This window comes from Erythrolamprus reginae, chromosome 10 (genome assembly GCF_031021105.1).
Source record: "Erythrolamprus reginae isolate rEryReg1 chromosome 10, rEryReg1.hap1, whole genome shotgun sequence".
NCBI lineage: Eukaryota > Metazoa > Chordata > Lepidosauria > Squamata > Dipsadidae > Erythrolamprus > Erythrolamprus reginae.
Window position 1 is genome coordinate 4,003,714 of NC_091959.1, and position 15,992 is coordinate 4,019,705.

Sequence of the window (15,992 nt, forward strand, 5' to 3'; positions counted from 1 at the left end):
TTTTAGCTTTCTAATTATTGAATTTGTATTATCTATTGTTTTCTGTTGCTGTTGTGAGCCGCCCCGAGTCTGCAGAAAGAGGTGGCATACAAATTAATTAATTAATTAATTAATTAATTAAATAAATAAGAGAGAAAACCGAGCAGATCGAGCTAACTGCAGACATATCTGTTTCTTGAGTGCCTAAGCTGGAAATATGTAGCATGACTGGAACCTGAAGTATAACTGGACCAGTACAAGCCGAACTCCAAGGTTGCTCCCCGCAGATCATCTTTGTTATACAGAAGCATTTGCGCAAATTCCCTCTTGATGTGGCCTATCGAGACTTGCGAACCAAACTGCCACAGCTGTGCCAAGAGGTGCAACAAAAGCAACTTAGGCAAATTCTAAGAAGCTGCAATTCAAAAAGGCCATTTCAAATTCAAAAAGCCGCCCCGAGTCTCCGGAGAGGGGCGGCATATAAATCCAATAAATAAAATAAATAAAATAAAATAAATTTCTTAAAAATTAGTGATTAGTTGGAACCAACTACTGTATACAGATTCCCTTGCTCACCCGGAAATTCACGAGAGTTTATTTTTTAAAATGGAGATAAGGCAGAGGGAAAGCTCAGTTTGTGTGGGAGAGAAACAGAAGGAACCAGAGGAAACATATTTACATCCATAGTGACCTTGGTGCTTTCTGAGCTTGGTTGTTTTGTTGCAGGTGTTTCATTACCAAACCATCCACACTAAAAGGGAGTGGAGTTTGCTCTCACTTTAGTTGGGTAGTTAACTCAGAAAAAAAGTAAACAACAGCCTAGTCAAGGAACCACCGAGCTGCTCCTATCAACACTGACAGGGCAAGCCACTAGTTTATAAAATACAGTGATACCTCGTCTTACAAACACCTCGTCATACAAACTTTTCGAGATACAAACCCGGGGTTTAAGATTTTTTTGCCTCTTCTTACAAACTATTTTCACCTTACAAACCCACTGGGATGCCCCGCCTCCAGACTTCCGTTGCCAGTGAAGTGCCCGTTTTTGCACTGGTGGGATTCCCCTGAGGCTCCCCTCCATAGGAAACCCCACCTCCGGACTTCCATGTTTTTGTGATGCTGCAGGGGAATCCCAGCAGGGAAATCCCAGGAGGGAAATCCCAGGATCTCAAAAATCGGCGCTTCACTGGCAACGGAAGTCTGGAGATGGGGTTTCCCAGCGAGGGGAGCCTCAGTGAAATTGCAGCATCGCAAAAACGCTGAGGTGGGGTTTCGAGGACTTTTTGCGATGCTGTGTTTTCACTGATGCTCCCTTCACTGGGAAACCCCACCTCTGGACTTCCGTTGCCAGCAAAGTGCTCGTTTTTGCGATGCTGGTATTCTCCTGCTGGTATTCCCCTGCAGCATCGCAAAAACACGGAAGTCTGGAGGTGGGGTTTCCCATGGAGGGGAGCCTCAGGGGAATCCCAGCAGCGCAAAAACGGGCGCTTCGGCTGGCAAAAGGGGTGAGATTTGGGCTTGCACGCATTAATCGCTTTTCCATTGATTCCTATGGGAAACATTGTTTCGTCTTACAAACTTTTCACCTTAAGAATCTCGTCCCGGAACCAATTAAGTTTGTAAGACAAGGTATCACTGTATATTGGATTACTATATGTCAGCCCTGATGCCACATTTCAACCCTGAACTACAAATATTCTCTTTTATCGATTTGTACATTCATTTTACATGACGGAGTCAAACTGAGGGATTTGGCCAAGAAGTAAATTAGAAGGAAAAGTGAACATTTGTAAGGATTTGGAGAATTGTTTATTAACATGGGATATTGCGGCAGACAAATGAAAATAAGATGATAGTAAGCAGTGATTTTCAGCTTCCTGTCTCAATGAAGCCAAATCAAAGAAAAAGACCAGGAATGAGTTTTACACTACAGGCAACAACCCTTGGCTATTTATATTAAAAAGGCTGGAGAGGAATACACAAAACCCTTTAGGCAATGCAGAGAAATATTAAGGAATCTTTAATTAACCCACTTTCCAAGTGATGATTTCCTAATGAAATACATTATACATTCCCATCAGTTTCAAACTTAACAAACAGCAAGTATCAAATTTGAATTTACTGTCTCTAATTATCACGCTTAAAGTGCATTCAGTACACTTATAAAATCTAAAAATAAATCTAATTTTTAAAAAAAATATTTTAAAAATTCCCAGCCATGCACAAAATGCAACTAGAACGATGGAGTACTCCAGCTCATCACAAACATTCGTTTCTGAACTATTGTGTAATTGACACAAAAGGTTTCCAACCATCCACCATCTCTAAATGTGTGTTTAGATGAGATTAAAATCGTATCTACTGTATCTACCTTTGCTGCAGCATATTGTTCATTCCATGATTTGACTGTTGATTCTAATTTGAGGGCTACTTATATAGGACAAATTTTCTTCACAGAACAAGAAGGCATTTGTGCCTAATGAAAAATGTATAAAGGAACACACACCAAATACTTCATGTATTAAGGGGCGTAAATAAGTGCACTGGTGTGCCTTTCGTCCCCTGTCCAATTGTCTTTCCTTTCTTTCACCTATCTTATATATTCTCTTCCTTTCATATATCCTCTCCTCTAAGTTCACTTTCACCCTCTTTTATATTATCACATGTCTATTTTTCTTCCTATGTATTTGAGTATTGGACAAATGAATAAATAAATAAAATAAATAAATGTGCAATTTCTATTCAGCAAGTGGATTAGGCTGTGAAGTGAAACAAAACCTTCTAAGAAAGGAATAATGAATTGCTTCCGTAAGGCTACGAAGAGAACTACATGAGAGTTGATTGGAGGGTGTCTTTAGTTTCTTACAATCACAGAAATCCCTAGCAGACTTCATGAACTTTGGTTAGAATCAGAATAGAGCTGGGGGGGTGGGGGTGTACCTTGCAGGTCAATCTCCTACTCAAGCAGGAGATACTATACCACTTCAGACAAGAAACTGTACAGTCTCTTCTTAAAAACCTCCAGTGATGAATCACCCATGTCTGGTGGCAAGCTGTTCCACTGGTTACGTGTCCTCGCTGTTACTGTGTTATTTCAACACAATTTTTAAAAAATGGGACTATTTAAAAAGGGAAATTGCATTAGGAAGTCCAAACCCCTTCACGGTGTACTTGCACATTTTACAACTTTCTGTTCTGCCTTAAACTTTTCACCCTTCCCACTCCATTCAGTTCCTTGGCAAACTGAGCTTAATTCTGAGTGACAGTTTGGGAATCAAATGCTAAGAGTAAGAGATAGAGAGCTCTCGTCTGCTACAGGGATTACTCATACATCACATGAACGGACTAAAAAATTCCCAAACGTTCTGTGTTCCTCAGTAGTGACAATGTGGAAGACCGTTTTATTTTGAGGAGTTTAGCAGTAGATTTTGATTTCACCTTTACATTTAATTTGCTTAGTGTACAGCATAAAATGCACGGATAGCAGCAGTAAAGATGTATGGAAAGATCACATAATAATATTATACACATAAAATGGAGATTTGTGGACAATTTTGTAAGAGATCCAAGAAGAGATTCTTTTTACATTAAGAAAAGTCTAAAGGGGGTTTCAAGCGATGTGCCACCTAGCCAAGGTCAGGTCTTGGCAGCTTTGTGACTACAGAAACAGAGCCATGAAACCATGGTGCCATGGAGCATCTGTGCTATCGTTATTTAAGGAGGTCCTGACAGCTTGCAAGAGATTTTGGTATCATCTTGCTTGGTAGGTGTGCTTTTTATGTTATGTTTTTTAATTTGTTTGCTTCATAATAAAACTTCAAAAATCTCTTTATTTGTTGGTGTGCTCATTGTCTCTGGATCCAGAAGAACCAATTGCCTGGGCATCTGATCCCGGCCCTGATCCTTGGCAAAACTTCCCCTCATCCACTGCTGCAGCAGTTTCAGTGATGGGCCTACTAGACACTTTAAATCAGGGGTCCCCAAACTTTTTACACAGGGGGCCAGTTCATTGTCCCTCGAACTGTTGTAGGGCCGGACTATAAAAAAAACTATGAACAAATCCCTACGCACACTGCACATACCTTATTTTAAAGTAAAAAACAAAATGGGAACATACTATTTAGGGGGGGGGGAGAAATCTGAAATTCATATATTTTTATGTTTTGTTTTTAATTTTATTTTATTAACATCTGATTGGCTATACAAGGTTTTCTTGGTTTATAGAAAAATGTATAAAGAAAGAAGGAAGCACTTTGGCATAATGATAAGTTGGAAATATAATTGGTGTTGTGCTTTTGAAGGAACATTAAGGAGAGAATTTAATTAAAATAAAAGTATGTACCTGTGCTCCTGTCACTCACCCGCGGGCCGGATAAATGGCCTCAGCGGGCCGCATGCAGCCCACGGGCCGTAGTTTGGGGACCACTGCTTTAAATGTTAAAGTGTCACGTTAATACTTTTTGCTATAATAATCTGCAAATAATCATAGAATGCTGATGGCATCCAGGTAGGCGATAATTAAGGGGAGGGGTAATCCATTTTACAAATTTCCTGGTTAAATATCATTATTAGTTTAGAAAGTACTTAAACATATCTAGGAATTAGTATCCCTTGAAACACTGTTAGAACTCTTCCCCCTGCTCACTCACTTATTTATTAACAATCCCAGCATGGAGAGGTACTATCTTGCTTGCCCATTTATGAATTACAGGAAGAAACATGGCCAGGGATCCAGTAACTGCCACTGCAAAAAACAGCCATAGGAACACACGGTCAAGCACGTGAGCTATAAATTTCCAGTCATCCACAACCTAAAAAAAAAAAGAAGAAAAAGAAAAAAGTCAGTAACTTTCCTTAAGCATTTGGTTCTGTCTGAGTTTTATCCCTAGAAAATAACAAAGCAGGCAGAAGCAACAAAAGCCACAGCACAATAGAAGGGATACAAATCGGGTAAATAAACCGTATGTATTCCCTACTGTATATTTTAGTTATTAAACTGAATAGTATAAATTCCTGAAACAGAATTTTATCGTGGAATTAAAAGTTCCTGGTCTATTTAAAAAATGCTGGTCCTTGTTAAGGCTTGAATCATACTTTTTATATAAACTGTGGAAAACTGGGTCACAAACAAACATGAGTCACTGTAGGAGATAGAAATTAATTCTCTATTTTTTTTAGGATGCTATTGATCCAAAATTTTCATTATCTTGATCCAAAACAATAGACCAAGTTATTCATATGATACCCATTGCACAAACGATAAACACTTTAGATATTGCTAGGTTGCTATTGAAGGAATTATTATTATTATTATTATTATTATTATTATTATTATTAATTAGATTTGTATGCCGCCCCTCTCCGCAGACTCGGGGCGGCTAACAACAGTGGTAAAACAACATGAACAATCCAATTAATAAAAACAACTAAAAAACCCTTATTCTAAAAAACCAAACATACACACAAACATGCATAACTTGTAATAACCTAGGGGGAAAGGATAACTTAACTCCCCCATGCCTGGCGACAAAGGTGGGTCTCAAGTAATTTGCAAAAGACAAGGAGGGTGGGGGCCGTTTTAATCTCTGGGGGGAGTTGGTTCCAGAGGGCCGGGGCCGCCACAGAGAAGGCTCTTCCCCTGGGGTCCGCCAAACGACATTGTTTGGTCGACGGGACCCGGAGAAGGCCAACTCTGTGGGGCCTTATCGGCCGCTGGGATTCGTGCGGTAGAAGGCGATTCTGGATGTATTCTGGCCCAATGCCATGTAGGGCTTTAAAGGTCATTACCAACACTTTGAATTGTGACCGGAAACCGAATGGTTTCCATCAACAGGACTACGATTTCCTTTTCTCACAAAGACAACCCAAAAGAAGTACAGCATCTTCAAATCAACCAAATAATTAAGGTTCTTTCGTACTGTAGCTCGGGGTTGAGTCCTTGATGCTCTCCAAGTTTGGTTGTTTCTTATAGACGTTTCCTCGCCCATCATCAATCGGAGATGATCATTGTCAACACCATCATAGCTTTGATGATGCTACCTAGTTGGGTAATGAAATGTCCGCAAGCAAACAACCAAGTTCATGAACGAGATTATCTCAGAGACTGCCTTCTGCTGCACGAATCCCAGCGACCGGTTAGGTCCCACAGAGTGGGTCTTCTCTGGGTCCCGTCAACTAAACAAGGCCGCTTGGCTGGACCCAGGGGAAGAGCCTTCTTTGTGGCGGCCCCGGCCCTCTGGAACCAACTCTCCCCAGAGATTAGAATTGTCCCCACCCTCCTTGCCTTTCGTAAGCTACTTAAAACCCACCTCTGCCATCAGGCATGGGGGAATTGAGATGCTCTTTCCCCCTGGGCCTTTACAATTTCATGTATGGTATGTCTGTATGTATGTTTGGTTTTTTATATTAATGGGTTTTTAAATCATTTTTAGTATTTATTGGATTATTATTGTACAGTTTTATTACTGTTGTTAGCCGCCCCGAGTCTCCGGAGAGGGGCGGCATACAAATCAAATCAAATCAAATCAATCAATCAATCAAGGGATCCAGATTAAGGTTCTACTGCATAACTTCGTGTATTATGTTCAACTCAGCCATTGAATGCAACACAGCTAAAACACACACCTCATGCACTTCATTCTCTTTGACAATGTGTCTTATAATGTATCGGATAGAATTTAAGGCTGCTTCCAAAGTATTCCTAGGTTCCTCGGATCCCTGGGTGTCTGTTGTCTCATCTTCCTTTGGTACCGAGTACCGATCGACGTGACTTCTCATACAAAGCAGCTTGGGAAGCTTGTGGAGAAATATCTTCCGGACCCACGGCGCCATCGCGTTGTGCGTGGAAGAGGATCGATGATGAACGTTAATAGCAAAGACAGTGATGACTATAGATAACGTCACAAAAATCATGGTGAAGACCAAGTACTCGCCAATCAGAGGTATGACTTTAGAAGAAGAAGGAATAATTTCTTCTATGACTAGAAGGAAGACGGTGAGCGAGACCAGGACGGAAGTGCAGAGAGAGATTTTCTCGCCTTCATAGGCGGGAAGATAGAAGACGAGGATGGTTAGGAAAGAGAGCCCTATGCATGGAATAATGAGGAAGAGCGTGTAGAAGAGAGGCAAGCGCCTAATTATAAATGAGTAGGTAATAAAGGGGTACCAGCAGCTTCCGTCAGTTCTGTTCCTTCTGATACCCGTTGCGGTTACTATTTCCCATTCTCCATTATCAAAGAAATCTCTTTTGTCTACTTCTTCATCCACAAGGATTATATCCACCTGAGAACCATCGTACGTCCACGAGCCAAACTTCATGGAGCAGTTCTGGAGGTCAAATGGAAAATAAGTGACGTCAATGGTGCAAGAGCTTTTATAGTTTGCAGGTGGGGTCCAAACAATAGTGCCATCGTGCTTCACTATGGCCTTTGTAGACGTCCCTTCAAAATGACCGTCTGCACTGAAAGATTATCAGAAAACAGTTTTACGAAAGGTACAAGATATGTTTTTTTTCCACAAAAAGGTAAGCGTGATGTACTTTTTCCAGCATACAATTATTTTGGAATTGTATAACCCTACTTAATCTTTTACAGACAAAACATTGAGTTAGTTAGTTAGTAGGGCACGCATCAGCCACGATTCAAGTTATTAATTTAATTCTGAACAAATGGACAGGAGCTAATGAATTGAGTAAAATCGGGATTTTGAATGATGTTCACACGATCCTCGTTTGAAAGGAATGGATGGAATCTTTTTTGTAGACATGCCCGCCCTTTTATGAAAACTTTCTTCTCCAATAGGTAAAAAAATAAGACTGAGTCTCTTATAGGGGTGTTGCATTTCTGAACATGATGAGAACCCAATTATCTTCTACCGCTACTCTGAGTGCAGTCTCTGGGGAATATGCACAGCATTTTTTCTGTTGCTTCTTGTTCATTTTTTTCCAGAAAGACAAGTAGTCTACAAATGAAGATATGATATTAAGGGGAATGTTCCTGATTCTTAATTCCTTCTCAGTAAGAACTCTCTACAATCATGTGGGTCTTCTTTGGGAAATTGGGAGATTGAAGGGGGCACCCAACTCTTTTATTTCATTACCCATCCAGGCCTTTTCAGCCTGTTTTTTTCTGCATTCTCCTGTCCGATTTGCCCTTTTAATATAGTTTAAAAACTGAGACACTTACTTGTCATATAGAACAATGTCTGGAATCCATAGTGAAGCTGAAGGGACACGGATAGATGTTATTCCGGCATAGTCCTCGGGATCCCACATCAACTTTACATCAACCCATTCCTGCAAAGGAATACAGACTTTTTTCTTCAATTTTATCTGGGCCAGAAAGCAACAATCCAAACGTATACTATGTTACTATTAAAGTTGCGATCTTGCTGTTTGTAGTTTTTGTTTTATTACTTTTGATAAAGCTGCTGGACTCATGTTTGTTTGCACAGGAACTTTTTCTCATTCTATTATTTCTGGAAAACCCATTTCGCCACTTTGAATCCCTTGCCGATCTACTGTAAATCATTCAGGGTTATTAAAGAATCCAGATCTATCCATGTCTTCAAACTGAAGGCATGAATCATCAATCCAACAATGTTATGAAGAGTCCCACTCATAAGATTTTTCAACTAGGACTCACCTGCTTCAGCCAAACATTTGTGGTCATCAACTGATTTTTTTCATCCTATTGGAGGAAAAGTGTATTAGATATAATCCATGTTTTTTTGCTTGCAGTGAAAGCCAGATAAGGCTTTATTTATTTATTTATTTATTTATTTATTTATTAGATTTGTATGCCGCCCCTCTCCGTAGACTCGGGGTGGCTCACAGCAATAATAAACAATATATAACAAATCTAATAATTTAAAAAACACTAAAAACCCCATTATTAAAAGCAAACATATATACAAGCATACCATACATAACTGTATAGGCCCGGGGAAAATGTTTCAGTTCCCCCATGCCTGACGGCAAAGGTGGGTTTTAAGGAGTTTACGAAAGGCGAGGAGGGTGGGGGCAGTTCTAATCTCTGGGGGGAGCTGGTTCCAGAGGGTCGGGGCCACCACAGAGAAGGCTCTTCCCCTGGGTCCTGCCAAACAACAATTTAGTTGATGGGACCTGGAGAAGGCCAACTCTGTGGGACCTGATCGGTCGCTGGGATTCGTGCGGCAGAAGGCGGTCCCGGAGATATTCTGGCCCGATGCCATGAAGGGCTTTATAGGTCATAACCAACACTTTGAATTGTGACCGGAAACTGATCGGCAACCAATGCAGACTGCGGAGTGTTGGTGTAACATGGGCACACCTAGGGAAGCCCATGATTGCTCTCGCAGCTGCATTCTGCATGATCTGAAGTTTCCGAACACTTTTCAAAGGTAGCCCCATGTAGAGAGCATTACAGTAGTCGAACCTCGAGGTGATGAGGGCATGAGTGACTGTGAGCAGTGAGTTCCGGTCCACATAGGACCGGACTGGACCTTGGCAAGACTTCTGATAACTTCCCCCTCCTGAATAGATGCTTTCCAATGTGCCCCCTGAAGGCATAATGAAACAGCAGAAGCAGCAGACACTTGAATTTCATTCCCCTAATAACTGTTAGGAGGGAACAACCAGACCCACACTTGTAGGGTTCAAACAGACTACTTTATTGTTGTATGCTTATTCCGCAGGAATCTCCCCTGACTGGCAACTGTTGCTTGTGAAAGACTAGATAAAGCTCAAAGGCATTGGAGGCAGGAGGCATCGTGCCTTGCCCTTTTGCGTTTGGTTACAGTCTTGCCTAATTTCCCACTCCAGATCTCCTCCTCACTGGGAGGATGGCTGTCCAACAATAGTGGAACAATCCAATGGCTGTAAGGCACCAAATGCTCAGAGCACCAAAAATAGCACCATTGCTATTGCTAGTAGGAATAATAGGGAATTTTTTAGTGTGAGTTAAAAGAAAAGACACAGACTCTTTTTCGTATCTTACAGACTCAGAGGTACAAGGTTTTTCTAAAAAAACCATTCACCTGAGGTTGTAAACCCTCGATCATACTTTTACTTAATGTGTCTTCTGATTAAAGAAAATTTAAGGTGGGGGTGGGAGGGAACTTCCTGTCTCCATCTGCCCTAGAATCATACTACAGTGTTCCCTTGATTTTCGTGGGTTCGAACTTCGCGAAAAGTCTATACCACGGTTTTTCAAAAATATTAATTAAAAAAATACTTTGCAGTTTTCCCCCCTATACCACGGTTTTTCCCGCCCGATGACGTCATATGTCATCGCCAAATTTTCATCCACCTTTAATAATTTTTTTAAAATAAACTTTAATAAATAAACATGGTGAGTAATAATCTAAATGGTTGTTAAGGGAATGGGAAATTGTAATTTAGGGGCTTAAAGTGTTAAGGGAAGGCTGGTGATACTGTTCATAGCCAAAAATAGTGTATTTACTTCCGCATCTCTACTTCGCGGAAATTCGACTTTCGCGGGCGGTCTTGGAACGCATCCCCTGCGAAAAATGAGGGAACACTGTACTACTATTACTTGCAAGTAATTCCTTCTACATCTCGAGTATAAAGCATATTTATAATTATTAAGGCCAAATTATATTTCACAAACATGGCAGAAATTCTACAAAACAGGCAACATACTGTATGTCTTCAGATTGTTTCAATTATTTAAAGGTATCAGTTTCCTAACGTACCACATCCACCAACTGGGAAATTGCAAGACCAAATTTCACTTTGATGGTATCATTCAAGTGTTCGACTGGACGAACCCATCGTTCATAATCTTCAAATAAATATTTAAATAAACGGTCTTCACTTTTAGCAGTAAAAGAAGGTTCAGACGTACCTGCACAAAAGATGACAATAATGTTTTACTTTAAAAAAAAAATCCAGAGAAAATATTTAATATTTAATTTCCAGTCACAATAGAGGAAGTTTGCCATAAAATTAAGCATCGCAGAAAGTTTCATTCTGTTTAAACAGAAGAAATAAAAGAACAGGTCAAGTTAATTCTCTTATTCTGCAGATTTAGCTTTTGACATTGTCAACAAAGTTATGCTTCACGGGGGCGGGGGTGGGGGTGTATTATGTTTAAATAACCAATCCTAGAAGCTAGTCATAAATTGAAGATGAAGAGTTAAGGATGAAAAAAAAATAAAATTATGGAAGCATGCGTTTTCTATTTATTTATAGTTTGATTAGTCCATAGATTTATTGGCATGAATACAAATTGACGATTTATGTAAATAGATATGTAAATGAACCAGAGCCTTCGTAAGGATTGCAGGCTATTAGGTTTCATTTGTAATGGTATTGAACTTATGCAACAGTAATTTTCAGTACCAGCAACACTGCATTACTGCCGTTCTTCCACTTAAAAAACTCAATATTTGCTTTCACAGCAATTGCCAACATATTTCACATATGGTATGAAAGTTCATTTCTGGAGAACTAAAAGTGACATATTCATTGCTTTGCATCCTACTGAAAATATTACAAGGAGTGGAAAAGGGATGTTATGTGTACAAGTGCTCCCAAAGTTAATAAAGTGTATAGCTTAACATTTTGTGAGAGGAATATAAAATATTGTTACTTTTATTATACAATACTGCAGTTCTATACGTTAAATATCATGAAACTTAGCCTGTGAGCTCATATTTTAAAATTGAACAATTCAAAGACATTTTAAAATTGTTTAATGAAGAATAAAGAAACCATTTCGAATTTCCTAGCATACTGAATTGCCCCATATTTTACTTAAATACTTATTCTGGCACTTTAATGTAAAATGCTACTCTTGGGCTCATTAGATGATGTGCACTGAATTAACTTCTAGGGCTATGCAAATCATTTGAAACTTCCCAGTCAACTTCTTTTGCTGCAAAATAAATAAATAAATGGTTACACATGTGCAGAAGATAGCTAGCAGCAATTCTGAAGCAGCAACTCAGTGAAAAGAAGTGGTTCACGCATTGCAGAGCACTTCTTTTGGGAGATTTGCACAGCCCTATTTTCCGGCTACTGGAGCAGAGAAAACCCTGTGATACCTATCTATGGCTAAACAGGGACTTGGGCCCTGGCACCTAAGACTATGCTTTCAGCTGACGAAACACAAAAGTTTCATCAATTGCAGTAATATAAAACCATTTTTTAATGACGAAACAGTGATTCAAACTGTTTAAAAGAATAACGCTTGCTCTGATTACAGAAACAGCTGTCCTGTTCACAAAATGTGTTTCTTGATTATTGCATTTAGAAATACATTCTATTACAATTCAGCATTTGTTTCGGCTGTGCTTTTAAAAATTGATTATGTGCCATTAAGTCGGGATTGGTTCTTAGTGAGGATAAGAGGTGGATTTTATCCAGGAGAATCTGTCCCCCACCTGGTCCTTCAGGTATACCTATTGGGGCAGTAATTGAGTCACTAGATTAACTTTACGCCAATAAACTAGCTGTACCACGTATTGTTTTTTCATTTCACTTCACAACAGCTAAATCTAAAAGAAATGGTTCAAGTCAGGTTTTCATCATAGAAGGAAGATGACTGAAAAAAAATCCCTCTTGTAGCCCTTAGGACTCAAAACACCAATGCCACTTTTTATTTTTATTAAATGTCTATCCATTAACCAGATACAACAGGCAGTTCAAATACTGTACACTTAAAACACCACAACTGGAAACATTCTTATCTGAAGAAAATTGCTTCTTGCCTTCAACTGTGCACTTTACAACCTTTGTACGCTGCTATTTAATTTGCCACATAATACATATGTTAGACTAAGTTGTGTTTCTGAAGGGTTTCAATCAATATTTTTGCCTGTATCCAGAATGGGAACTTAGTAGTCAATTGTGTATGAATAATATACATTCAGGGAAAAAACACTGCCGTAACATTTTCAGTTTCTTCTGAAAAACAAAAAGAACTGCAAATCTGATTAACCTGGATCTATCAAAACTCTTTTTCATTACATAAAGGGGAGAGCTCTTAAAGTCATTCTGCTAACTTGTGCTTCTCTTCTACACACACAGTTATAAAAACAATGTCTAAACCTTCAGTCCTCTTTCAAATCAGGTTGAAAATATCTATCTCCCTGAGACAAGAATGTATCCCTGCAGTCTTAACCATTTAAATCTCCAACAGAAACCATTGTTTGCTGCTTGTCAATTTCAGCCAGAGCAAAATAAGCTAGAAGAAGTCGAGATGAACTCTTTCGAGGGCTGAACAACTGGAAAGAGCAGCAGCTGGCAGATGTCTATTTAAAGAGAGGACGGGAGAATCAGAACCTCTTTCGGTTAAAAAAAATATATATTTTGTTCATCCTGGGCAAACCAGATTACTTGCACAAATGAATGCACACTTTGCTACATCCTGCCTTCCCAATGTGGGTTTTTCCTTCCTTCCTGCAGCACAATGGAGGGTAGCCTGCCCCCCCCCCTGCCCTTCAGTTAGCCACCGCAGTTATTAATGTTTGAACCTGCACTTCTAGATAAAGTCTTCCAGATGCAGACGCCAAGTCTTACAAAAATAGATTACAGTGTCTCATAGGGAAGGCTGGACAGATCAGGTTGCAATTTTTGTCATCAGGATAAGGACAGTAATCCTGCAATACGACAGCAGAATAAGGCTGTAATAATACAACCCCACCCCCACCGTAACCCACTTACAGAGGAATCAGCCCCACTGAAAAATACAATGGAATTTGCTTTCAGAATAGAGAAGCCCAGAATGGAAGTAGGAAAAAGCATATAGTGCATATAGAGTTACACGTACACATTCTTGTTTTATTGATCTATGATGAAATTAATTTGCCGCCCTTCTGAAATCCAAAAACTATGGGTATAGTGTGTAAGTATGGATGAACAGATAGACAAAGAAAGCGGGAGCGAGAGATAGATAGAAAGAGATAAAATAAATAAATAAAGATAGATAGATAGATAATGGAGATAAATGATATAAGAGATAATAGTTACAGTAATAATTGCATTGGCATCCTTCAGTCTCGAAAGACCATGGTATCATGCTCTGGATTCAATTAATAATAATAATAATAATAATAATAATAATAATTGCATTGGCATCCTTCAGTCTTGAAAGACCATGGTATCATGCTCTGGATTCCCCAGAGCATGAAGCCTCAGTAGGTTAAAATGGATATAATAATAATAATAATAATAATAATAGCATTGGCATCCTTCTGTCTCGAAATAATAATAATTATTTAAAAATAGTTGGAATTATTATAACTATTGTCCATTATGGCATTTTATCTCCTCTCTCTATTTATTGATTTATAGATTTACAGTTGTATAGATATGATAGAGATTTAAATGGCACATATACTATAACTACCTAACTACTTTATAATGTTACTCTGTCACTTTGGGAAGCATGACATAAATAACTGAATTCATTTTTAATATTCTGTCTGGAACGCAGTTATGCATAAAGTAGAGTGTGCGAATCATATACTGTATATATATACTGTATATACAGTATATACCTCTATGCATATACAAACCTATGGATTTGCACACTCATGCACACACCCCTGCAACTCAATCCTGCAGTAATGCATTTGCATGCTCATGCACACCTGCCGCGACCCCCCCCCCCCGAAATCCACCTCAGGGCTACTTCGTGAGGGGAAGCAGTTTATACTTTTAATAAATAAATCCAACATCCCCCCCACAACATACGCCCCCCCCCCAACAGCCAGGCTCTCCTTTACAGTTTCTATCTCCTGAAGCAAAACTCTTGCGCAATAATTGGACCCTATTCAACACCCACCCACCCCGTGACAGTTAATTCCTATTTATTGGGGTGGGTGGACCTTTCTCTCTCACCCCCCCCGCCCCCCGCAACTGCCTTCCTCGCGCGCTCTTCTTTAGCTCAGCGGGCCAGGCGCTTGACGCGCGTCTCGGCTGCCCGGGCATTCACACGAGCGCGTGTTTGCGCGTTACCCAGCAAACGGGCGTCGGAGGCTCCGTGGCCGACGGAGAGGAACATCAGGAGCATCAGGGGAGCCTCGGCCATGGCCCCGCACGGAGAAAGCGGACACCGGACGCGAAGAAAAAAGCAGAGCCACTTCTCCTCAGACGCACCTCAGCCGGGAAAGCCCGCCGGCTGCCGCTTAGCACCGAAACCCCGCCTCCTTAGGGGCGGGGCTAAGAAAGGGCGGGAAAGCGCGCGAGGCCGCTCCTCCACAGCTGGGATTGGCCTACGACTCCCGGCAGCCTCTCAGCTCCGCTCTCAGCTGGGGGCTTGATGGGAGTTGTAGGCTGCCTTCTGTTGGTGTGGGGAAGGCGGGCCCTAAAATGGGAAGCGCCGAGTTTCAGTAAACTCAAAAAACTTTGCTCCACGTTGTCAAACGCATTGGCCTACCTCACACGGTTGTCATGAGGAGCAGCTCAGACACGCAGGCAGTTGGAGCTCACTTATCCACTCCACTCAGTTATCAAAAAATAATAAAGGCAGGATACAAATCAACGAAATACATAAAACTATCTTAAATTAAAAAATAAATAAAACCCCTCTCCCTGGTTCTCTTTCAAATGGTTGAAAGTTCAATTTTTATATTTATTTGGAGAGGTCACACACGCCTCACTACATTTTGCAGAATGCAAGAAATATTTTTCATTCAGTAACCAGGGGCACTGAAGTGTTTTAGGACTGGTCCGTCCTTGGACTTATGGCCATTATTATAGCATCCCTACAATCCCATAGTAACTTGGGTATTTATTTATTTATTAGATTTGTATGCCGCCCCTCTCCGTAGACTCGGGGCGGCTCACAACAATAACAAGAACAATGTAAACAACAAATCTAATAATTTAAAAAACACTAAAAAACCCATTATTAAAAGCAAACACACACACAAACATTCCATGTATAAACTGTATAGGCCCCAGGGGATTTACCATGGTTGCCACGTTCCAGAGTTGTGTGATTGCCATTTGCAATCTTCCCAGCCAACTTTGGATAAGCTGAGTCAATGGAGAAAGGTAGATTCAC

At 40.2% G+C, this 15,992-nt stretch overlaps 1 protein-coding gene across 1 annotated transcript; it reads right to left on the reverse strand.

The window, feature by feature from the left end:
* Positions 1-3,342: 3,342 nt before the first annotated feature.
* On the reverse strand, positions 3,343-15,127 carry CHRNA5 (cholinergic receptor nicotinic alpha 5 subunit). The gene is made up of 6 exons (XM_070761956.1): positions 14,942-15,127; positions 10,672-10,823; positions 8,622-8,666; positions 8,163-8,272; positions 6,604-7,438; positions 3,343-4,790 (listed from the first exon to the last, which is right to left on the reverse strand). The coding sequence occupies exons 1-6, from the start codon at positions 15,012-15,014 to the stop codon at positions 4,629-4,631; spliced, it is 1,377 nt and encodes a 458-aa protein (XP_070618057.1). The 5' UTR covers positions 15,015-15,127; the 3' UTR covers positions 3,343-4,628.
* Between the last annotated feature and the right edge of the window lie 865 nt (positions 15,128-15,992).

What these genes read in the sequence shown, in the direction of transcription:
- CHRNA5 (XM_070761956.1), bottom strand. Translation starts at nt 15,014, where the DNA reads ATGGCCGAGGCTCCCCTGATGCTCCTGATGTTCCTCTCCGTCGGCCAC. An exon ending in TTTCCCAGTTGGTGGATGTG is followed by an intron (nt 8,667 to 10,671) that starts GTACGTTAGGAA and finishes TTCCTCCAATAG; the next exon opens with GATGAAAAAAATCAGTTGAT. An exon ending in CAAATGTTTGGCTGAAGCAG is followed by an intron (nt 8,273 to 8,621) that starts GTGAGTCCTAGT and finishes ATTCCTTTGCAG; the next exon opens with GAATGGGTTGATGTAAAGTT.